Below are 25,873 nucleotides of genomic sequence, written 5' to 3'. Positions count from 1 at the left end.
TTTTCGAATAAATCAGGTGTCCCACAAGGTAGTAACTTAGGACCCCTGTTGTTCGTATTATTCTTCAACGATGTGGCGTTGCTTTTGGGAGCTGGATGTAAATTAGTCTACACAGATGATTCAAAACTGTATCTCACTGTTCGTAGTGTAGATGATTGCCAGCGACTACAATGTCTGCTTACATTGTTCACCGATTGGTGCAGGAAAAACAAACTCATGATAAGTGTAGCCAAGTGCCAAGTCATCACATTTCATAGGATTTCATCTCCAGTCATATTTGACTATAACATGGATGGTACAATTATTTCTAGAGTTGATCAAGTGTGTGATCTTGGTGTATAGTTGGATGCTAAACTGACGTTCGATGCTCATCGTTCTCAAATCGTTTCGAAAGCAACACGTCAATTGGGTTTCATCGCTAAGATTGCAAAGGACTTTAAAGACCCGCATTGCCTTAAGGCTTTGTATTGCTCACTCGTTCGCCCAATTCTCGAAAACGCGTCGGTAATCTGGACTACGTATCAAGTATCGTGGAGCCTTATATCGTTTTCGTTTTACAACCTACACGCGGGCAACTCTGAATCCGAGTAAAACGAACACGTGGTACGCGCCCTAAACAACAACTCATATAAAAAAGAAAAAAATAAACAAACTCGCATGGATGCGTGGTGCGACCCGAGAAAATTTTCAGAGCGAAACTACGCGATTGGAGTCCGATCTAGAGCGACACCAGGTTGCTAAAACAAACTCATCAAAAGTTGTTTTGGCGACTCTGGGTCAACTCTCGGGCTGCTCTGATCAATAAACGAAAACGGTATTAGAATTGAACGAGTGCAGAAACGATTTGTTCGTATGGCATTACGAAATTTACCGTGGAGAGATCCAGTAAACTTGCCACCATATTCAGACAGATGCCAATTGTTAGGAATCGACACGTTACAGCGACGTAGAAAAACTCAACAGGCGTTGATAATTGCTAAGTTGATCAACGAAGAGATTGATGCTCCTGAACTGCTTTATGACCTTAATATTCGAATACCGGAAAGATCACTGCGTAACACAAACCTGCTTCAGAACAGATTCCATAGGACTGTATTCGGATACAACGAGCCAATTACTGCATGCATAAGAACATTCACTACAGTAGAAGAGTTGTTTGAGTTTGGAGAGCCTTCCCGCCGCTTCGTTAAAAAAATCAAGCACATTCGAACAGATACGGTAGATCCCAATCTAACTAATGGTTTTCGTATCTAAGACTGATGCTCAGATGACTACTGGAGCTATTATCTTACCTCGTTAAAGAAAAATAAAAAATCAACAGTGAGTATTACTAACCGTTATTGGCGAGATTGAAGGCCGAAATTGCTGCGAAACGGTTCTCATAATGCAAAAATCTACAAAATAATATGCCGATACAAAGAATTATCGGAACCATGCCTAAAATCAACGATTCATGTATCAATTGGTCAAAAATAAATAAAAAAATAAGACAAATAATGCGAATAATTTTTAAACATATCGTAGAAATTTCTTAATATTTATTTATATTCGGTTTTATTTGTTTTATTACTGATTGATTTTACTACTGCCAAAGAGCCCGGGGAAGGACCATAATGGTTCAAACCGGTGTTAAATGGAGCTGTATAACCAATTAGTAAATATAACTACTGCCAAAGGCATCGAATCGATTAATTTTCTTATAAAGGGTGATTTTTTAAGAGCTTGAGAACTTTTTTAAACAATAAAACGCATAAAATTTGCAAAATCTCATCGGTTCTTTATTTTAAACGTTAGATTGGTACATGACATTTACTTTTTGAAGATAATTTCATTTAAATGTTGACCGCGGCTGCGTCTTAGGTGGTCCATTCGGAAAATCCGCTTTTTTATCGACAAATTTTGTTCAGCGATGAGGCTCATTTCTGGTTGAATGGCTACGTAAATAAGCAAAATTGCCGCATTTGGAGTGAAGAGCAACCAGAAGCCGTTCAAGAACTGCCCATGCATCCCGAAAAATGCACTGTTTGGTGTGGTTTGTACGCTGGTGGAATCATTGGACCGTATTTTTTCAAAGATGCTGTTGGACGCAACGTTACAGTGAATGGCGATCGCTATCGTTCGATGCTAACAAACTTTTTGTTGCCAAAAATGGAAGAACTGAACTTGGTTGACATGTGGTTTCAACAAGATGGCGCTACATGCCACACAGCTCGCGATTCTATGGCCATTTTGAGGGAAAACTTCGGAGAACAATTCATCTCAAGAAATGGACCGGTAAGTTGGCCACCAAGATCATGCGATTTGACGCCTTTAGACTATTTTTTGTGGGGCTACGTCAAGTCTAAAGTCTACAGAAATAAGCCAGTAACTATTCCAGCTTTGGAAGACAACATTTCCGAAGAAATTCGGGCTATTCCGGCCGAAATGCTCGAAAAAGTTGCCCAAAATTGGACTTTCCGAATGGACCACCTAAGACGCAGCCGCGGTCAACATTTAAATGAAATTATCTTCAAAAAGTAAATGTCATGTACCAATCTAACGTTTAAAATAAAGAACCGATGAGATTTTGCAAATTTTATGCGTTTTATTGTTTAAAAAAGTTCTCAAGCTCTTAAAAAATCACCCTTTACAAATACGTATAAAATAAATTATCTAATTACAATGACACAAAACGGTCAATAAATTCAGTCGCAAACACGTGATGGTGTCCACACATTCCTATTCCGAGTTCCCATTCCGATGAAGTACTTCAAAACACTCACAAATCGATGTAGGTAAAGAATTGACGCAATATGTACACTATTATCTCACCCAAACTACTAATATCTAATGCTCTTTTTGAGCCTCTAAGTACTCCAGAGGTGATACATGTTGCATTCCGATCTCGGAAGACGACTGCTTGTACTGTCGATAGACATACTTTTAACAGCCGCTGCTCCGTCGGGGACAACAGATATTTCCATTTTCTACTACAGAACCACACGATTTAACAAATCCGATCGTCTAATCTCTGAAAAATTCAACTTTCCCCACCGAAACTCTGTCGGTTCACCCGTGACTTTTCATCGTTTTGATTTTTTTTTTCATTCCTCCGACTAGCATTACGGAGCGGTATGTGCTGCTGTCTCGTGGGGATCGAAAACATAATTTAGGTGACTTTTATTTTATTTTTGTACTAAACCTCCGTCGGCAGTTCGATATTCGATTCAGGTTTCCTCACGGAATATCGTTTCGCAAGTTAGGAAAAAGAAACTCGATTTTTCCGCGTGTAGCATCCGAGTGAAATGTATCTGAGTAATCCCACAGATTTGCCATAATTAACCTTCTTGTTGGAAGGCGACTGACTCGAAACGGCTAATTTACCAATTAATTAACCCTGTCAGTGGGTATCATTTTTCAGACATTGAAAATCAACCTCCCGCCTACTGTACGAAGTTTTCCGCCGTAGGGCATTTAGGGAAAGTGAACCGAATCGGATGGATCAATTTCCGATCTCACCCTGCACCAACCTTTTTTACTTCAATCGCCTATCTAATTATCGCGTCCTTTTAGGCACACTTAAAGCTTGTTTCATTTTAGGCAATCCGTCGGGAAAATAAGATGATGACGAGGAGCAAAAAAATCACGTAAATAACAATGTTCACACCGGTATGAGGCAGCCACCGTCACCGTCAGCAATTTTTGTTTGTTTGTTTTGAGTTCAAATGTGAACACAAATTAAAGTAAATAAACAAACAAAATTTCGCTTCAATAGAAATCTGTCTAAGATATGAGTACCGGGAATGCCCCCGGAAAAAAGAGACACACTGCTATGTGTGAATGGAAAAAAAAGAGTGTACAAATTTTAGCAGGCGTTGCTTCAATAGGTGATTAATCCTGACACGGACAGTGCACCGGTCTCCGATGCTGTCATTGTTTGACTTTTGAACGATTGTAAACTATGATCTTCGGTCCCGGCGGACTGCGAGAATGGTGAGATGCGTGCCGAAATTTATGAAGTTTCATGTTTATGTGATACTTACCATGGTATGCCATTTGGTGTCATACTGCATGGGACCATCCGGTGGCGCCATGTCGCTGTTGGCGGCCGTTGTCGCCAACACTGGAAATATACGAAAAATTGGACTGTTAGTTGTTGTTTCTATTGTATAAACTGGATGTTAGCAGCTGGAAAAAATTATCGGGGAGTTATGGATGAAATGGAAATATTCTTTGAAAACAGCAGAAATGTTTCACTATCAACCTAGTCAAGACCTAAAAAAAGGAACTTTGATGTTTTGAACATTCGGGCCTTGTTTTACGTCAACACTTCTATGGCAGTTTCAAATCATGAAGTGATGGAAGTAGAAGCAACGTCAATGAGCTCACGATCCTATATTCCTATGAAAAACTTGACCTTTTGTTTCGCCAAACTTCACAGTCGATTCTAAGTGTATTAGATACAGTTTTATGGTTTGTGATCTACAATCTTTACTTATTGTTTGATTTTTGCACTGACATTCCGAAGTACAGTAGGTAGTAAAAGTTCAATAAATACAATACTATAAGGTTCTAAAGGGTGGTTTTTTGCTGGTAACTTTTTGGAAACATTGCTTTTGACAGATCACGCATGAATCATGACTTGTTTCATAGTCAAGCTTGTTCAGTTTGGTTTATAATTTAATCATGAATCGTTGTGAGCGCTGGTAAAGTTGAAACTTATTTCTGGTTGAATGGATACGTCAACAAGCAAAACTGCCGCATCTGGAGTGAAGACCAGCCAGAAGCATTGCAAGAGCTACCATTGCATCCCAAAAAAGTTACTGCTTGGTGTGGATTATGGGCCGGTGGCATTATTCGTGAAATACCGGCCGACATGTTGGAGAGAGTGTGCCTAAATTGGACCTTGGAAATCATCTCCAAACATTAAATTATATTGATCGTTCTATCGATTCCAGTAAAGATTTCATCAATTTTCTGTTGTGTTGTGTTGAAAATCAAATCATGTACCTCTTAAAAAATCACCCTTTATTTACAATTTAAGGGAAACAGTCATTGCTGAAAAATGCCGGTATCACAAGATTATTTTCGTGAAAAAAGCGTCAAATTATATAGAGTAATGAACTACATTAACTGATGTTTTTTTTAATTGCCACTTAATAACAGCGGAGAAGTCAGAGACAGTCAGAACAAATACAACACGAGCGGTAACCTCAATGAATCATTCTGAAAATTGCACAGAATATTCTCAACTTAAACATCGAAATATTTATAGTGATAACGAAAAAAACTGCTTCTGCTTTTTTAAACAATGGCTGTTTTCTTAAGATTGTAAGTAGAACCCTAATCTTGAAGAATCTGCTTCTTATTTATATCGCAGAGCTGGCAGTAGTTCACTCATTGATAGTCTCAGTACAAACTGTCAGATAATTGATTGTCATTAATCATTTTATTCAACAAATTCTCGGCATTAAAACGAGCGGATGGATTAGTCAAAGTTGGTGCACTTAAGGTTGAAATTCACGAATGACCTATAGCTCTCAAAGAATTTCTCAATATCTTTCGTCTAAATATCAGTTGACAAATAACATGGGATAGTCATAATCTGGATCGATTGCTGCAAATTCCCGAAATTTCGGTAAAAGTATGGTTCAAGGATTCAGATGTATTGGAAGTGCACTGATTGTCGAAGAAGATCACCCTACGTTCCACTACGAGACATTTCGGCTCTCTCATACATAAGCCTCATATATCATTTTCTAAAGATGAAATATTGTCCAATTTCGGTATCATTTTTTTAAATAATAATATATATCAATCAAACCGATACTGATACTTGAATGAAATCATTTTCTAGTTTCGAAGATATAAGAGAACATGAAAACAAGCAGAAACTTTACGTCTGCTTAGCGGTTTGTGTAGGTCTGCTAGGTGGCATAATAGTTCAACAAAAACTGTTATGCAATGATGAGTCAAAGAGGAAACGAAAGACAATACAAAAAGGTTATGTGCCCTAAGCACAACATAAGGTTAACCCTTGAATGATAAAAATATAATCAAACAATTAAATTGAAAGTAGATAAAAAAATGTGAAATATGAATAACTTTCTTTTCTGTGCTAATATATGTTACACTTCTCCAGTAGACGGAGTTTTTCGCTCCATACTTTAGAGCTCTCTGAATTTTAATCTTTTTGCAGTTACTATTCTATATTAGAGGCGGCTACAGTGTGAATTTGAAGTAGAAATATCGTTGTTCCAAAGCACTACAGAAATGGAACTTATGTTCGGTACGACACTTGAAGGAATTGGCGACAATTAAGAGTAAATCCAGGACATTGCCAACAAATATAATTCCATCTAGAGCAAAATCCGGGGGATCCGTCTAGGCACTGGTTATCATTTTTTTCGTTCCAGCAAGCTGCCATATGGTCTTAGAAACAAGGCCGAATGGACAAAATACGAGCTAAGAGGTTCTCATGAAGTAACCAGGGTGAATACCGATAGACGACGGAACACATGCAAAGATAGACTTTTGGCAGCTTTCTGAGCGAAAATTAGATCTGGTCATGGTTCGAAAAGCGATCCCAACAGAAATAATTTCATTTTTATAAATTAATAAGAGTTTTTTTTATTTAGCAAGCGATTCACAGCTGTGAAGAACTCAAGACATCATTACGGACGAGTCTAGATACTTGAAGTTCTCCAGCAAAAAAAAATCCTAAACACATCGCATTCATCAAAGCCCACGAAGCACTACAAAATTTTGACCAAAATTGGCTAGCTTCCACTACAAAAAGCACGGAAAAAGCGTTCAAAAATTTCGATATATAACTCTTATTGATTTCTCAAACAATCTCCTTAGTAACAGTCAAAAACTACAAAACTTGCTCAGAGAGAACTTGGATGATTTTCGCAAGAATGGTTTCATAGATTTCGATAAAATTTCAGCCGAACGATTGAAAACCATTCAGTCTGAGAAGGTCTTCGAAAAGCAAATAGGACGAAACACTTTTGACTTTCGAGACACTTTTGACCACGTACCACCAAGGCCCAATATTATGTTCTATGTTTCGAGCCGAGATATTGTAGGCTTAAACGAAATGTGCTTGATTTAAACAAGAATATGGTTGTTCGAAACAAATTTTGGTTATTAAAAAACACAGATTGAATTTATCCAGAATTGTCACTATTTCAGCAAACAAAATTAATTAGAATAACCCGGAATTAATTAAGATTTACTGAAAGGGTGAAAAGGGGGTTTGAATCGGGGACATTTTGGTTTGATGATTATTTTCACTATTTAATTGAGATATTTATTGCGTATTAAAATTAGTTTTGTTTTTAGTATCTAGTAGCAGGACAAAAAAATATTTTTATCATAAATTTTCGTTACGTTGAAGAAACTCAATAATACTCGGAAACGAGAAACACAACACGGTTTTGAAGCGCATCACTATGAAATACTACGAAACTTATTTTATTCAATACGGATTGAGGTACCTCACGTGCAATTATCGATATTCGAACGATTGAAAATTGAACGAAAACGCATGGTAAAATTTGAGGGTGTTTCAAAACAAATTTCAACAATTTTTCGGTAACTGGCATCATAAACCAGAAGAGATATCTAGAAAACCGCGCTTTGTGGGAGAAGGTTTCCCCTCCAGTTCGCTTTCACATCTCATCCAAGTCAGTCGATAAAACAAAACCGCTTACGTTCGGGACGAAAGAAACCAAGTACAGTAATGTGTAGTGAACAATAGAACGAACAAAAGCTACCGCCGGTACGAATGAATACAATTGTTGTTGACTTCAGGCAGTGCGAAATTCGACCTTCGATACGAGAACTTGAAGGTTTGCTTAAGGAACAAATGCATCTTGACATTAAACGTGTGCATTTACTTCAATGCAATAAGACGAATAATGTTGTTTACATCCAGTTTTATAAAGAGTTGGTTGCAATTCAATTCGCAAAAGACAACAACAATGTGCACTATGTGGAGCACGAGAACATTAAGTACAACATTCCAGTATATATGGAAGATAGTGCTATAGAAGTGCGTGTGCATGATCTTCCCTCAAGCGTCATCGATCCTTATATTCGTAAAACTATGTCCCAATACGGAGAGAATCTCTCTATCGAAAAAGAAAAGTGGAAGAACTTTTTCCCCGGTATTTTAAATGGCGTACGTTTGTTGCGCATGCGCTTGAAAAGGCCTTCTTATGTAACTTTCGGTCAGGATACAAGAATCCCGTGCAAATCACTTGTTACCTATGACAATCAGATGGCCACATGTCAATATTGCCAAAAAGCTGTTCATTACGGTAAGCCATGTGATAAACCGGACAAGGAGACAACTATACCAAAGGACAACGGTGCTTCCTTTACACCAACCCCAAGCAACCCCAGTACACCTGTGACAGTCACCAACAACAGTGCAGTATCCCCTTCAACGAAACCATCCAATGTAATACCTATAGAACAAAGTACACCAGCTGCAGTTAACAGCCTATCATCCAACCAACCAGCAACTGGAAACAATGTACAACATGGCACATTTAGAGCAACTAGCAACGAAATCAACAACAATACCACGGCAATGGATGATGAGACGAACCACGAACAAACTGCCTCTCAATCCTCGCAGGAGGGAAATGGAAGCTCCTCTCCCCTTAGAAAAGGGTGACAACGAGATCCAATACAAAAAATTTTTTAGCCTAAAACTCAGCTCAATCAGTCACGTAAAGCTTGTACGCAAATAGGCCTGAATAAAAATATCTTTTATAAAAAAAGGTTTCCCCTACAATTTTTGTCCTGCTTGTGAGACATGACCGATTATAGTGGGTTGAACATGTAGCAAGAATCCCAGAAGAGAGGATGACCTACGTAATTCTCAGCAGAGAGCCAAAAAGAGACGACACAAGATCGAGTGTACTGGAAGTCCAAGATTCGGGCAGTTAAGTATCGGAGACGGGATGTGTGTACATCATTAAATTAAAATAAACATCCTATGATCAGTAATGTTCAATATATTTTAATATATCTACTTTTTATAGTAGAATAAAAAGTTGAGATAAACTTATAAATATGAATTTTTAAACAAAGGGCATGGAAAATCTGATGACAATATTGTTAACAATACTAGTTCTATCTAAAATTACTTCCAATTATGTTTTTGTTTGTCTACCGTATTTTCAACTTCTTTTTGTTAAGCATTTCCAAACATGTAAATGTGAAAGGTTTTTAAGATTTAAGATTTTAAGCGTCATTTTCGATACTTTCAATCACCAGTTTCGAATGATAATTTCTATTAACTTATCATAAAAATTTAAAATTCACTTAGAAAACGTTTGCAATCTGTTTTAGCATGAAATTAACCGACTCTATCTTGTAAAGCACAACTCATCGTTCCATCATTTTGCGATGAACTTACTGCTTTTATACTCACTAAAGAGCGAATACGAAATTTTTGGAACATTTATATGATATTTATATATAAATAATAAAATTTCTTGTACTTAACATACATTTGATCAATTGTCGTAAGCAAGGATGGCTTTTATCGTATCAAAGAACGTTCACTGGCAACTCTTCAACGGTTGAATCAGTGCCATCAAAAGAGACGGAAATCATCGCAACAACAAAAGAACCGGCATGGCTCATTTAACATAGAATCGACACCAGTGCGAGAGCGAATTTCTCTCGATGACATTTCTGAGAATCAAAGGTTAGCACGCTGCTGTGGGGATCCTCTCTGAAGCAACAAACAGTCGCTTATTCTCGTTTCGCGATCCGATTCTATACAGGCAGTTGATAATTGCGATAGAATCATTTTACTATTGCCGCTTATTCTAACTATGTGCATATATCCTTTGTATAAGTTGAGTATATGAAAATGTCTGTGAATGCTCCAAGGGTTTTGGAATATTGCAACCTAGTATGAGAATCATCAAGTTGAATCATCGATTCGATTTTCTGCGATAATTGTCAACTTGCGATTCTCTCTTGGGAAATTCCAGACAGCAACGATCATTATCAGACTGTAAATTTTTTTAAGAGCGTGAAATACTCTGAGTATGAAGTGGAGCGAATAAATGCAGCAAAATTCTCTCACGGTTCATGCATTGAGAGACTCGAGTTCTTGTAGCATCTTCTACCGGATTGAAAATGTTGTATACAATATAGATAGCAATATAGCAGCTTCTGTCAAATTTTCGGCAATCACCAACACTGATCGTAAGTGATAAATGACTCGACACTTACGGTTCCGTTATTCATAAGAGCTTGCACAGTCGTTTCCGAAACCTGTTCCTAATTTTTGTATCCACTTTTTATTTAAGCATTCCTTCTGCGTCCTTTACATTAATTAAGTTTTACATTTCGCTTCGTTTTCTACTCCTTAGAGCTAAACAGTTTATTGTAAACTGCTCTGCCACCTAAACATAAATCTTCGCCGCCAAAATAAAAAAACCTTTTTAAATCTATCTAGTGGTATATGGATGCCTTTCTCATATTACTTATATTTTCCAAAATATCACTAGAAGATTCTCTCAACATTTTTTTTTCAAATTTCAATAAAGTCGGAAAGATTCTTTGGGTATAAACTACCATAACCTTTCCAATTTGTAAACAATTTGTAATTTCGGAGGCGAAAGTCAAATCTGGATGAAATTGCACAGTATCTTTTAACACAATGAAAGCTTTAATTTGAATCATGATCTGTGAAAATCGGTTGACCCGTTGCAGAGAAATCGAAGTGACTTCCGTTGCTGTAGCTTTTCTTCACTATTACCGGTGCTTTCTGAATTGGAAACCGGGTACTATTAGTCCGAAAATAGATCTATATATCGACTAACTAACAAGGTCTGCCAACTAAATTAAATTACCAGTAAATTTTATAAAAATTCGCACTTTCGCCATCACCAATATACTCATGAAAATGAAAATTTTTCACTTGTCACGTTGTAATACCGGAATCGGAAATCGGATTTGTATCAACATTTCGAGGACTTTTGAAAGAAAACTAAGACTGTGAAAATCAATTAAGAAATTTCCGATAAAATTGAGTGCACATTTTCTCATATCACCCTGTAATACCTGAACCGGAAATCGAATCAAGATAAAATTTAATAACAATCGATAGGACTATAAAATCTTTCGTTTAAATCTAAGTTTGTGAAAATTGGTCACGCATCTCTGAGAAAAGTGACTAACATTCCGGAACCGGAAGTTGGATCGTGACAAAATTCAATTACGATCTATGGAACCATAAGACCTTTCATTTGAATCGAGTGACATTATTTGTCACATACACACAGATATACATACACATACACACAGGCATTTTGTGATCTCGACGAACTGAGTCGAATGGTGTATGATACTCGTCCCTCCGGGCCTCCGTTCAAAAGTCGGTTTTCACAGTGATTGCATAGCCTTTCTATATGAGGAAGGCAAAAAGTACTTTCGAAGTAGTATAAAACTAACGTTTCTTTACAAGTTTAAGTTGAAATGCTGAGTCTTATATAAACTATTTTGAAACTATGACGAGTCAAAGACAGATGAGAAAGGAAAATTTAAAAAAACTTTCTTTTCCTTGAGTTCAAAGCTTTAAAAAATTTGATTCTTTCGTAATCTTGTACTACGAAAAAAACCTCATACAATCATTTTCCATATGAAAATGGTGCAAATTAAATAAGGTAATCTTGATGGGTGTGATTAAATCGTGATCTAAATTCACAATCGAATTCCTTCTGCAGTTTTCGTTAGCTCTCGACATGTTGTTCTAACAGCATAGAAAACTAATTGGATGATAATACATTCATTTGTATTTATACAAAACATCAGTTGGTGAATTATTAAACACAATCGATTACTAATCTCTAAATATTTCTCAGAATTAAGTAAACAGTTCGAGTGGAGCTTGTATCTTACGGTTTGACTTTTGCCTTTCCATCATTACACCTGGAATTATTCAGCTGTTATCACTTGATTCGGAAGATTCAAGGTAGAATTCGACAAAAAAAAACTTTAATTTTGAGAGTACAATGGAATACATTCTGCAAGTATCATATAAAAAATTATTTTCCTTGAAATAATAAATAATGCCCATAGTTTCATGACAAGATAAAAGAGATTGGTTTCATTTTAATTTTCAATCACGATTATGATAACCGATTTTTTCCCGTAAATGAATCACACAATAAATAATCTATACTTTGTTTGATGTTATTTATGAAACAGCTGCAGAAAAACCGCACACTATTGCTATGGAACAATCTGACACAGATGATGCTAAAACTCATCAAAAAATGTGCAAAAATACCCGCTAATCATAACGGAAGCATACTGAATGATTGTTATCAGCAGATTGCTTGACTAGCTCCTGAATAATTTCACAATGCTACTGGTAGAAAATGGATTAAGTTGAACACAGCACACTCGGATGAATCAATGTTTTCGAGTGAACACTCTTCGAGAATCACACAAAATGTAAAAAATCGATCAAAACTTACAAGTAATATAATTGCACTAGAGCATGTCTCTAAACTTACTAAACGAATTCAAATATTTTTGCGTTATTTTATATATCCTGTTGGTCACAAAGAAGAAAATATTTGGCTCGTATCTAATGGCGCTTTTGTTTTCAACGTCTAGAAAAGGATGCCATATAAGTTAAAATGTCGCAGTTCAATATTCAGGGATAAAGAGATTTTATTTCCAGATTAGAATCAATAATTCGACCCAATCATTCCTTGATCATAGTCCTTCGATTCACATGTCCCGGCACAAAGTTCACAGTACATTCATGACTTCGTCCTCTAGCTGTCCTATTCCTATAAGAGGTTCGAATATCTCCGCACATCGATGCTAAGCACGAAGCCTAATCAACGGCAAGCTTGATCTCTGGCTGATTGCTGATAACCTATTTAATTATCATCGATCAGTTCGGACTAGAGAAAGATAAGCATGTTAGTACTTGGAAGCGGCTAGGAAATAATGCAAATTATCGCAGGAAAACTGATACTTTTTCACATGTTTTTCCCTGCAGCAATTTGGTTCTGCTCGGGTAATGAACGACACGTGCGGTCCCCCGTATCACCTTCAGAGGGAAAAGGATAGATACGAGGAAGTCACAGTTCACGTGGCAACAACAACAACAACAACAGGTAAGACAATGGAAAGGGAACCTTTTTCCTCCGGTTTGCTGATGCCAAACCAAAAAGCGAAATAAATTTACGCTATCGGCTAGTTAGTACAGAAAATACTGAAATCAAATTTCATGTGCATAGCCATTATCATTTATGTGAATTCATCCAAATCGTAGGAAAGAGAAAAAAGTATCATTATCAGACCGAGTGATACTGGCGAAATTCGGAGTCATTCATTTTGTTCGAATAAAAATGAAGAAAAAACCAGCCAGAGCACTCGTCTGTCATAATTTATGCGGAAAGCATACAGCACCATCATTATCAAATACCCTGACGATGACAACGCTGTACTGCTTGCTGCGTAACCACCCGAAAGAAGGAACGAGAACACAGCATTTCGAAAAAGGTCGACCGCACTTCAGTTTGACACAGTTATCAGTTGATGTACTTTTTTTTCCTCAAAAAAAATAAAAAAGAAGATAGATTGTTTCCGAATGTAAAAACGGTGTCGTGACACGTTAATTAATATTTGATTACTGAAATGAAAAACAAACATTCTCAAAAATTGGTGCTTCTGTATATTATTGACTCTGTGGGAGCTGATTAATAACAAAACAATAAAATGTTTAAAGAATTGTGCATGGTTAAAAAATTCAGTCATTACTTTGCACAATTCTAACAGGTTTGGACAAATCTGGAATAACGTGATATTCTGAGCTAAGCCAAATTATTTGAGAAAATAATAAGCTTATCAAAAAAAGCAATACTTACTGTAGTCTATTTCGCTTCCGATAAGAATTTTTAAAAATTTCTGAACAGTTGTGCAATGAAAATTCTCCGGAGCCTCCCGTAGAACGGAGACGCTACTTTCAGTTAAAATATCCTGCAAAATTAATACGTTCCTGTATGCCGAGATAACACACGCTTTTCTTATTCTTCCAAATTTGTTACACTAAACTACTTATTCGAGAACGATTGAGTGATCGATGATTTTGTTTTCCGATGTTTAGACGCGCACAGCATTCACATTGGCACAATATTTTCTTAAGCACGAATATTTTCCAAACAAATTCACCGGACCGAACGATAATCCACCTGTGCGCTGTGTAGTAAATATCGGCGGCTAGTAAATATTATCATCCAAGTGGTTCAATATTTACGAAATCCGCGAGGAACCCTGTTCCGGACCGAGCCTGAGATGACCGAGCCAACGTCGTCGCACGTCGATCAGCATTCGGCAGTAATCACACCAACCGTGCTGTGCGCAGTGGATCGGCAGAAGTTTAATTTTTCCACTGCCACTGACTGTTTAATATTTAGCTCAGCAGTTGAGGCAAAACTCGAGACCCCGTTGTTTACTAAACGAAAATTGGTAACGTACTAACGCAGCGAGGAGTTTACTTTTTCGCTTTTACTCCGCGGCCAGCGGAATGAATCGAGCGACGATCCTCTTCACATACTCAGAAGTCATCGTCATCGTGTAGAGAGGAAACGGCACCGGCAGCAACCAACCCATACAAAGGAGGATCCTAGTCTCCGTCTAGAGTATGTGTTATATGGGGGAAAATCTACGTACTAACATTTGTGCAGCGGAAAGTGCTGCGATGCTATTCGAGGAGAAGTGACGATGTGCGCGCGCAATGGAACAAAACTAGAACGCTTCGAACGATCGCCTGCTGCCGTACTTGGAAACTACCACCCACCCAGCCAGTCAACCAGTCAGCGCTCGATTGTGTGGAAGGGTTGTACGATAGGACGTGTATGTAACGGATTTTAGGAGTCCATGAATGAAAAATAAGGGTTTTTCGGAATCCACAAAGTTCATCAAAATGAGCTGACAATTTTTCCACAAAACATAGTGAATATTCCAAGTTTTCTATGCCGAGAGACATAATTTCGTAAATTCTAACAATTAAAATGTTTCAAAAGACTCTTTCCAGTTTACAGTAAAGGAAGCGGAGAATGAAATTGAAGGCTTGATTTTTGAAATTTTATTTTGAAATGTTAAGGTAAAACAAATAAAATTTAAAAAAAAGTCATAATTACAGTTCATTTGTGAATATTACATGGTCTAAACGATTGAAATCTTACAAGGTACTATAGAAAAATGAAATCTTTTCTTCAGAAAAAGATTTTAAATTTCTATTCCAATATTGGTGAAAAATAGTTTTAGATCTATCAACTCAAGTATTTTGTTAAGTGTAAATGGATGTTATTTGTCATGAAAATATTTCTGTTAATGTCTAAAGTCATTATACTTTCTAAAGTAATAATACATTCCAACAGGTCTTTTCCATCTAACTGCCTTCAGGGAACTCAAGTTTTACCTTAACTTAAATTTTGGTGATTGCTATACTGCCCATACTCGCATATCACTCCCATATGGTTTCTTGCGACTTTTAAGTTATCTCGACGGATATTAACTATTGTTACGTTACTTTCAGAAATTGCAAAAATTATTTGGGGTTAGTTGGGCACAATTGTACCACGCATTAAAAATCACGTTTTAGTAACTAGAAAATGTACAGATTGCATTGTTTTTTTCCTGGTCACTGTACCAACATTTAGCGCTGGCAGAACATGCAAAAATTTAGATAATTTGAGATAAATTATCTTGAATCGATTTTTGGATTTGACCAGTACGATAATTCATCTTTGATATTTTTTGTTCCGATCTTAGTTCCTCGCCAAAATTACTTTCTTCAGAATAAGACGTATTGCTGCCATTTGTTTCCACATCCTTCGAAGTAACAACTTTAGGGAAAGAATCAGCTCTTTTGCCATAACTTTGACCAAAATCAGATGTCGGCATATGCGAATATTTCAAATTGTTATTATCTCGATCGTACTGTGCTGAAGGAGAGATTTCAGAATAATTCTATCGGGTGTTGGGGGCATTGAAACTGAATCAATTCACTATTGCATCGTAGTCGTATTTGTGTCAAAAGGTAATTTTTTAAAATTTTTTGGGTATATTTGATTTATGTTTGTAATTGATTTTGTTTGTAATGACAGTCTAATTAGTTCTTTCATATGTTCATCCCGTGCTGAATCCAGTGATTATTTAGTGCTTTCGATTACGTGAAAAATGAAATTATTATTGTGTCTCGAAAATGAGTTATCTGTGCGGGGCTAAACCGTACAAAAAAAAGGGTTTATTTGGACACATAATTTTCGACTTGAAATTGTTGAAACATTCCTAAATATTGATATCTATAATTCAATTCTAATTCCTATCACTTATTAAAACTAGATTTACTATAAATCAAATCAAAACTTCCATTATATGCAGCGAAACAATCAAATAGTCTTCAACAAAGACTCCAAATTCAGTTTCAACATCAATAATTTGGTACTGCAGGGTGTGAAGACAATACCTATATTCTTAGCGAGCATTATTATGTCTCACGCAGAGTTGAAACCAACAGGCAATCCGTTCGAGCCCGATTTCATTTTTTTTCGCTCATTAAATTATCTCAAATTTTTGTGTCCTACCGTATTAATTCATACTTCATTTATGTGTAACTTTTTAGTCCGGTTTAGTCCTGTGGCTCCTAAATATTGGATTTTGGGTTGGTCATTTCATGGTGAATTGGTATAAAAACTAATGCTTGTTTTTCCAAGTCACAAATTAGAAATTGTAGCTTAAAGTTGAAGCTACACAACTGCTCAGATAACTTCGGTAAAAACATAGTTATAATGGATGCTTTTTTTCAATTTTCTATATACACACATATATATATATATATATATATATATATATATATATAAATATATATATATATATATATATATATATATATATATATATATATATATATATATATATATATATATATATATATATATATATATATATATATATATATATATAAAGCAACATTTTTAAAGTTTGCGATGGTTTGACCGATTCGCGCAAACTTTGATTTAAATGAAAGGTCTATTGGTCTTATATGCCATTACTATATTTCATCGGGATCCGACTTCCGGTTCCGGAATTAAAGGCTAAAGCGTGTTGAAAATTTTAAAGTTAAAGTCAGTTAAAGCGGCGAAACAAAAAAAAGATTCTAAATTGGCCTCAGAACTACTACAATCGGTAGCCACCATCACTAGACAGCCTAACAAACCGATTCCGGATATCCTGGTTCCCGGTTTTCGATTAACGACGGGAGATAATAGTCACATGCTCAAAAATGGATCTTACTCACTTTTCTTAGAGATTCCAGAACCGATATTCCCAATCTTATGGTCTTAAGGTCTTATGGTCCTTCTAAAAATTACTGTTGTTTAGGGTACGATGTCAAAGTCGTATAAAACCCTTGATTATAAAATTTGAGTAAAAACTAGAAGAGTTAGAAGAAGAATATATATATATATATATATATATATATATATATATATATATATATATATATATATATATATATATATATATATATATATATATATATATATATATATATATATATATATATATATATATATATATATATATATATATATATATATATATATATATATATATATATATATATATATATATATATATATATATATATATGAGAAAGGCATATATCCATTAGAAAACGAAGTGGGTTTACTATTATATGTACTTCCAGCACCGGAACCTGAGAACCGGTATAATCGAAGTCGCTTCGTACGGCCACCAACTATGACGTACAAATTAAACTAGTTTTAATTCAAATTTGGAAGATTTTATACGATTTTGCTATCGTACTCTAAATGACGATTAAGATTTTTGTTGTATTCGAAAATATGCAGTAATTTTTTGGTAGGACCATAAGACCTTTCATTTGACCCTAATATTGTAAAGTTTTTAAGGTTTTAAGTCCAGTTTAGAATTTTTTTTACTTTATTTGTTTCGCCGGTTTAAGTGACGGGGTACAATATTGAACACACTTTACCCTATAACTACGGAACCGGAAGTCTAATCCGGATGAAATTCAGGAATTTCGTATGGGACTGTAAGACCTTTCATTTGAATCTAAGTTTGTCAAAATCGGTTTAGCCATCTCCGAGAAAACCTAGTGAGATTATTTGACACATGCACACGCACATACATACATACATACACAGACATTGCTCAGTGCGATGAACTGAGTCGAATGGTATATGACACTTGGCCCTCCTGGCCAAATTTTACTAGTCGGTTTTTCAAGTGATTGCATAACCTTTCTATATGAGAAAGGCAAAAATGTGCAATTCTTCTGTTTTAAATAGCGTTGTAAAAAATGTGTAAGGAATGAATCAATTTCTTTGCATTCCTTGAAGACAATGCATTGAATAAAACCAGAAGATCTCACTTCAACTAACAATATATTAGATACATGGTGAAACTGAGTTGACTATGGGTACAGATACCTTATAGATTAACAGTGAAGGTTTCCTCAACCATACTTGCAAGGTACACCGACCTGCAGCCAAAGAAAAAAAACGCTCAAGGCACACAAAAAATTGTCGACGAACGAAACCTTATTCAAGTGCGCTGGCAGGTACTTAAAAAAGTGTTTGTTTCACATTTTAGTTGAACCACGCATCGCTCAGCATGCTGAAGCCTACCGACAACGATGTGCAATTTTTGCGAATCATGCAGAGGACGACTAATTACAAAGTTTGATTTATGACCTAGACAACTTTTCACATTGCAAGAAATCGCACATCATTCATTATTGAGAACCAGTTCGGCGCCATGGTTGGAATTCTATCTCTATCATTGAAACTGGTATTGAGTAGAGATAAGTTTTCTAACGGGCGTCCAATCGTTTGGCAAATCAACATTTCTACTATTTTCTAATTAACAACATTGTAGTGGTTCTAGGCGACAAGCGTCACGTGGTGATAACAGAATCACTGGCGTGAGTGAATTGAGATCACGTTCAGGGTTTTCTGTTACATTATCGCTACACTGCGTTAGCACTAATTGTCAGTGGTGGGGGTATAGCTCAGTGGTAGAGCATTCGACTGCAGATCGAGAGGTCCCCGGTTCAAACCCGGGTGCCCCCTGGCGGTATACTTTTTGATCTGATGTGATCCAATGATCGACAAGTGATATTGAAAACTTCTAGAACAAATATTCCTTCTTTTTGTGTTTATCACCGAAGAGAAGCATTAGTTTTTTATACCGTTTTTAATCTTTGTAAAAATCTGTGCTAAATTGCCAATTAGAGATTTTCTCATATCTACTTTTTTATCCTAAACTGAAACGGAATTATTCAGTAATTCAAACATTTATACCAAAACAAATGTCAATGGGATGTTTTGAACCGAAAATTGTTAAACTACGGTTGAATGCAATTTTCGGTCTTGTGATTTTGAGCTTGAGCTTGAGCTTGAGCGACCACCCCTGGTTGCTACTCCGTTACTGATCGGGATTAGCTGAAATTGTACAGGGAGTTTCTAGATGATCCGACCTGGGACTGGTAAATCATCCTTCAATGTACATTTTCTGGTAATCCCAGAATTCATTGATCAGTACCGGCGCCGGCCAGGCCCGAACGTAGATCGTCTAAGGAATGGGAAAGGTTGTTAGTCCAACACTTGTTGTTACTAGAGGCCGTATATACTACTGCGCACTCCACAAGTGTCACGGGAGAAGGATATTTGTTAGTAAAAATTTCAGTACTGGTAGTATTCGCGCGCGACTCAGTATGTTCCGGTTTCAAGATGCTCGGATGCATCACTAAACTCACTAACTTCCCGAGTGAACGTTTCAAATATCCTATATTGAAGTCCCGGGAAGTCTTGATTCATAGCTCTTATTCGAGGAAACTAAAGAAAAATTTGCAATACTATCGCGTAAAGAATAAAAACTTCCCTATTTTTATAAATTAAATTACGTGATACAAATTGAAAAAGTGAATAGGATTTAGACAAAATTATTTAAATTATTTATTAAAATTATTAATTGGTTATATTGGTTGATCTGGGCAGCCGGCTACCGAGAAAAATATTAATTCATTGCTTGAAATATTAATATCAAGTGTTTTTTACTATGTATTCAATATACCGATATATGTTATCTCTGTTATTAACTTTGTAATATCAACGAATTTGCGCAATAGTTGATTTTTAACTTTCAATTTATAATCCTGAAAGACAATCAATAACATGGAAGAAGAAAACATTCCAAATAAAACTTTTCTTCGAAGCTAGATGGAAATTGATAGGTTGAATGAAGAGATAATTTAGTAAAACAGAGTAATCAGAAGTGAAATGTTGAAAATATCTGATAACTGAAAGGAAAAAGAAACTCCTGCAATTGTCGCCTTTTACGACATGGAAGCAGGAACCCAGTGGATCTATTCTTGGTTCATTTTTTTCCGCCGGATTCCACACGGCATCTAGGCTGGTACTGTCCGGATAGAGCTAATAGGTACTATCAATCTCCTAGTGGACCCCAGCCCCTATCAATTTTCGGTCTTGTGATTTTCAACAAAAAACTGTGCTCGAAAGTAATGAGATACACAAAAAAAGCTCATCAAAAGTTCTGACTAAATCTGGTTCTCTCAAAACTTTCAGGGAAAATATGTCAGCCTTCTTCTCTTTACTTTTCTTTGACCTTGATCATTAGATTTTAACCAATTGAAAGTCAAACTTGTTTTGACAGTTTCAACTATGCTTTGTCTTCGAAAGGGCGAACTATTTCTCGATTATACAAAGCTTCACCGTGTTTTCGGAGAAATGACCTCTTAAGGTACATGAACAATATTGTTGTATTTGTGCAAATCTAAGGCCAAGAAAGATAGTATGTGCTTCTGAAGTTATTCTTCATCAAAAATTTGTCAGTTAATGGTTTTAAATGTGCTAAAAATAGCCTCCCAGACGAGAAAATGCCTGATGAATTTGAACAGGTCAATTTTTTGTAGTTCATATACTTAACGATTCAGATCGTCGAAATTGGCAAATGTGATACAAATTTTGATCTGTCTACCGGTCCCGGAATTACAAGGTGATTAGTGAAAAAAATCGATTTCAAGGCTGTTTTTCATAGATGTCTACGTAGACAGTAGCAGTTTTTATGGAAATAAATATCTCTAGTTTACAGATCTTGTTAGAAAATGACCAAATAATCTAACTTTAGTCATACCCAGTTTCCGATTTCAGAAGTAAAGCTTGCTTCATTTAGAATTGGAACAAACTTTTGCTCATATTGTGGCGCTCCTGGTGGACGGATTTGGAAGTTCTTAGTGCCCACGTGTCGGGAATTTTGTCAGCTTCACGTATGATTTTTAACATTCTGCAAATCGACTGTACTTTGTAAACAATCAACATGGAAGCCGGAAGAAGGAAAAAAATTGTGCACAGTTATTTTTAAAATCCATTGTGGTCTGCATCAAGGCTAGCTAAACAGCTGAAATTGCCCAGAAATACCGTATGGCGCGTTATTAAAAGGTATAAGGAAACATTGACGGCGATTCGGAAGCCTCAAGCCAATCGTCGGAGTGGAACTGTCGACCGAACACTGCATAGTAGGATTTTGAAGACGATTAAGAGGAATCCTAATCTTTCGGACCGTGATTCAGCCAGAAAATTCGGTGCTGCCCATAGTACCGTGAAGAGAACTCGACTCTGGGATGGAATCAAGTCGTATCGAGCTAGCAAACAGCCAAATCGGACCATAAAACAGAATAGTGTGGTCAAAATTCGTGCTCGGAAACTATATGACCAGGTGCTAACCAAATTCGACAGGTGTCTTCTGATGGACGATGAAACCTATGTCAAGGCTGACTTCGGGCAAATCCCAGGTCAAAAATTTTACTTGGCAACGGCTCGGGAGGATGTTCCAGCAAAATTTAAATTTGTTTTTGCCGACAAATTTGCAAGAAAATTCATGATTTTTCAGGGCAATTGCAGCTGTGGCAGCTGTACCAAAAAGAGTGTCTCCAAAAACGAATTTTGCCGTTCATTCGATCCCACGACCATCCCGTACTGTTTTGTCCAGATTTGGCAAGCTGTCATTATAGCAAAGTCGTTCAAGAATGGTATGCAGAGAAAGGGCTCCAGTTTGTTCCAAAAAACCTTAACCCACCCAACTGCCCCCAGTTCCGCCCTATTGAGAAATACTGGGCAATCATGAAGAGGAGACTCAAGGCAAAGAGAAAGGTTGTCAAAGACATCAATCAGATGACCTGGTGGAATAAGATAGCTAAAACGATGGACGAAGAAGGTGTGCGTCACCTAATGAGCCGTGTTACAGGAAAAATTTGAGAATTCCTTCGAACCGTGAAGAATAATTTTGTCCGTATTTTTTTTTAAAGTATGAAGAAAACGTTACATTTGTATAAAAAAAGATCTTGAATTCAATAATAAATAACTGAAATACAGGCAATTATAATTTTGTCCGTATTTTTTTTAAAGTATGAAGAAAACGTTACATTTGTATAAAAAAAGATCTTGAATTCAATAATAAATAACTGAAATACAGGCAATTGTCTTTGTTCCAATTCTATCTGAAGCAAGCTTTACCAGGAATAGTGATCAAAAATTCATTTCGATTTCTGAGGAATGTTGGCCGATTTTCACAAACTCAGGCTAAAATCGAGGGTCTTATAGACACCGGGGTTGATTGTCAATCGACTTTGGTTACACTGACCTTCAGTTTCCGGTTCGAATATTACTGGGTATGAATGAAATTGGGTAAAATCGTTTGTTGAAAAGAATTCATCTTATAATTGACTTAAATGTGACGAATTTCGCACTAAATCTTATTCGCAGCTAGCAAAATTTTCTCAGATTTGGATAAAACTTTCTGGGCATGTTGACTTTGTTCTAAAATGTCACATTGCATACTTTGGTTTTTCAAAATTGGTTTAGACTACACTGTCTATATAAAAATATTACACTAGTGATCATCACAAAATCAGTCAAATTTGTCTATAAAAATACTGAAAAACTTCCATATCGCATTAAAATTATAAATTTAAAATCAATAAACACTATCGTTTTAACGAAAACTAAAACAAACTAAAAGTCATTATCATTTTTCACAGAATACTGGTTGCTCGATATTTGCAAAAAATATCAGTGATGGGCAATAAAAACGTTTTAGTTAAAAACACTTTTTCCTAAAACTGCCCACCTTACAATGCATGAACGGTTGTAAGGGAACATAATAACCGACCGTGGGCCAGTTTCGTTGAATTTGAAAGTGGTGTTTTTATTGTAAATTGACCTACAATTTTGAAAACCGTGTTTTTTTCAGTGTAGGATTCGAATAGACGAATTTCGCATAAAATCGTATTCGGAGACAGCAATTTTGTCAGTATTTTTGTTGAAAAATTTGACTTTGTGAAAATCACTACTATAACACTTTATCAGATTTATCATTTCCGACAATAACTCTTTGAAAAACTACAAGGATCAGCCCCATGGGGTTGTTCGAGCCATTGATATGGAACAAGGCAATTAAAATTTCTTATGATCTACAATCAATCAATCGTCACACTTTTGGATCCGCATTTGCACAAGAGTCTGCTAAGATTGATCTTGATTAGGAACCAACACCGAACATTGTTTGTATTGATTTGTATTTGTTTTATAGCCGATGAAATTACACCAATATCTCAAAAGTATGCAATTATATCTTTGTACAAACTTGCGATACGGATTTCGAGCAGTTTTTTTTATAGTGTTAAGTTTCTCCACCATTCTGCGATTTCGGTTGAATCGATAAACTTGCGTAAGATTAATTTTTAATTTATATAAGATGAACTCGATTACATCTTATATAAATTAAAATTAATCGTACGCACTCAAAATTTACCCTGGGGTAGTTGTCAATTGCTCAGGCAAAACGACATAACATGGAATTTCATCCGAGCTTGCATGACACAAGATCAGAGCATACCAATTGAAGCTTCAAATCGTTTTATGGCAGTTTTGTCTTGCTGTCTAGCAACAACCTACCTCTAGCATGCTACGCGTAGGACTGAAACGTTAGCTATAATTTCGCTTCTATTTATAGATTCGCGTGCTCGATTCAAAGTGTAAAACAGAAGAAGCAGGCAGCAACATGGACCCGGAAATTGTATTCGCGTCTTTTGCAGGGTCCGGATGCAAGCGTTTTGATGGACGATGAGACTTATGTAAAAGATTGCTGCCTTTATATAAGAAGCATAGAACACCTCCACTGTTTTGGCTGGATTTAGCGTTGGCTCACTATGCCAAAACCACTCTCAATTGGCTTGCGGAAAAGGGTATACATTTCGTTGAGAAAAATATCAATCCACCAAATTGGCCTCAGCTTCGACCCATCGAACGTTACTGGGCAATCATGAAGAGGGTCTTCAAGAAGACTGGTTAGGCAGCTGGGAACATGCAGGAGCTCAAAAAAATTTGGGCTCAAGCGTCCAAAAATGCGATGCAACACTTGTCCGGAACTTGATGAAGAGCATTCGATCAAAAGTTCGAAAACTCGTGAAGGAATAACTTAAATTTCATCCGGTTTTCTTTATGCTCAAGTTCAACCTCGTACAATAAAGGATCAATTTTTAGTTTGAATAAAATATCGTTTTTTATCATAATTTGAATGAAAAATTTGTGGATAACTTATTTTCGATACACTCCTTATTGTTTGAACAATTTCACAAATTAATAGCATTGATGAAAACTTTCAATCTCATAGTTAATTTAATCATGGATAACAGGCCTTTTTTAATGAGACTTGTAAATCAATAAACTTAGACTAACTGGGTGTCTAAATCGAGTATCTAGCATTGAGTTATAAGGCCTGCCAATAGAACTTGTAAATTGATAATTGATCGCTGTGTGTAAACAACCAAAGTAGATAATATCGGCCATTTTAAATTTCGAATTGCAATGAAAATATGTTGTAATTGCTGATTACAACGTTTCCTAAAAATTCAGTTACGGGATAGTAATTCATTCATCTATAAATTCCCTAAAGCTACTTTCGGAATTGAAGCGCTTTAGAATTTATCATTTCAATCGATTTGAACACGTTATGCATATAAAATAACTAAAATTATACGGAGGTCTTTTTTAACGCGGGGGATACGTACCGCGTAACTTCAGAAATCCACGTTAGAAAACCGCTAAGCTAATGAAATTTTTTATTCGATGCCAAATATCTTAGAAATGCATGAAACATACAGATCTTGTGTAATCTCAAAAAAAAATTTTTTTTGAAAAAAACGACATTGGAATTCGGTTACGTTTGTCATCGGTTACGTCGGAGGACCTAAAGAAGCGGGTAGGGTCTAACACTTTTGAAAAATCATTTATTTTTTTTTTGTTTTTTATTATAGTGAAAAGTTTCAAGAATGGTTTGTAAAATTTTCAAGCCGAAGAGTTCATCTTCGATTGATTCGAAAGCTTGACAAACCACTCCTGAAAGGTTTTTTAATAAAATTCAAAGAAAGGGATATGTTTTTTGGAAAGTGTTAGATCCTTCGCGCCCCCTAGAAAAATGAATTGTTTTCATCGTTTTTATAGACAAAAAAACTTCAAACGCGTTTTTATCGAAAGCACAAATTTCTTTTTCAATTTTTTCTCACACTTTCTACACAGAAAAACCCTAACTTTTTTTCGTTTTTCGATACTTCGGGGAGGTTTTACAGCCACAAAATGACGGATTTTTTCGTGAAAATAACTATTTTGACTTTAAACTACCACCAAAAATTCCAAACATTAAAATAGAATCATGCAATAACGTTAAGGTCATCTACTACAACGATGTTGCGTTGATTCATTGACATCTG

General features: G+C 36.0%; 1 protein-coding gene and 1 non-coding gene across 2 annotated transcripts in view; one reads left to right on the top strand and one right to left on the bottom strand.

The window, feature by feature from the left end:
- The window catches only part of LOC131431240 (forkhead box protein fkh-2-like), a 63,204-nt gene extending 48,552 nt beyond the window's left edge, over window positions 1-14,652 (bottom strand). Inside the window, exons 1-2 of the mRNA XM_058596835.1 lie at window positions 13,905-14,652; window positions 4,023-4,102 (exon numbers count right to left, since the gene is read on the bottom strand). Coding sequence (XP_058452818.1) covers window positions 4,023-4,102; window position 13,905 — 81 coding nt within the window. The 5' untranslated portion in view covers window positions 13,906-14,652. The remainder of the gene's footprint in view (window positions 1-4,022; window positions 4,103-13,904) is intronic.
- Window positions 14,653-19,085: 4,433 nt separating this feature from the next.
- Window positions 19,086-19,157, top strand: Trnac-gca (transfer RNA cysteine (anticodon GCA)). The gene has a single exon. It is a non-coding gene; the product is annotated as a tRNA-Cys (tRNA).
- The last annotated feature ends 6,716 nt before the right edge of the window (window positions 19,158-25,873 follow it).

The sequence above is a fragment of the Malaya genurostris genome, chromosome 2 (genome assembly GCF_030247185.1).
Source record: "Malaya genurostris strain Urasoe2022 chromosome 2, Malgen_1.1, whole genome shotgun sequence".
Taxonomy (NCBI): domain Eukaryota; kingdom Metazoa; phylum Arthropoda; class Insecta; order Diptera; family Culicidae; genus Malaya; species Malaya genurostris.
This window is presented reverse-complemented; position numbering and strand designations above follow the sequence as displayed.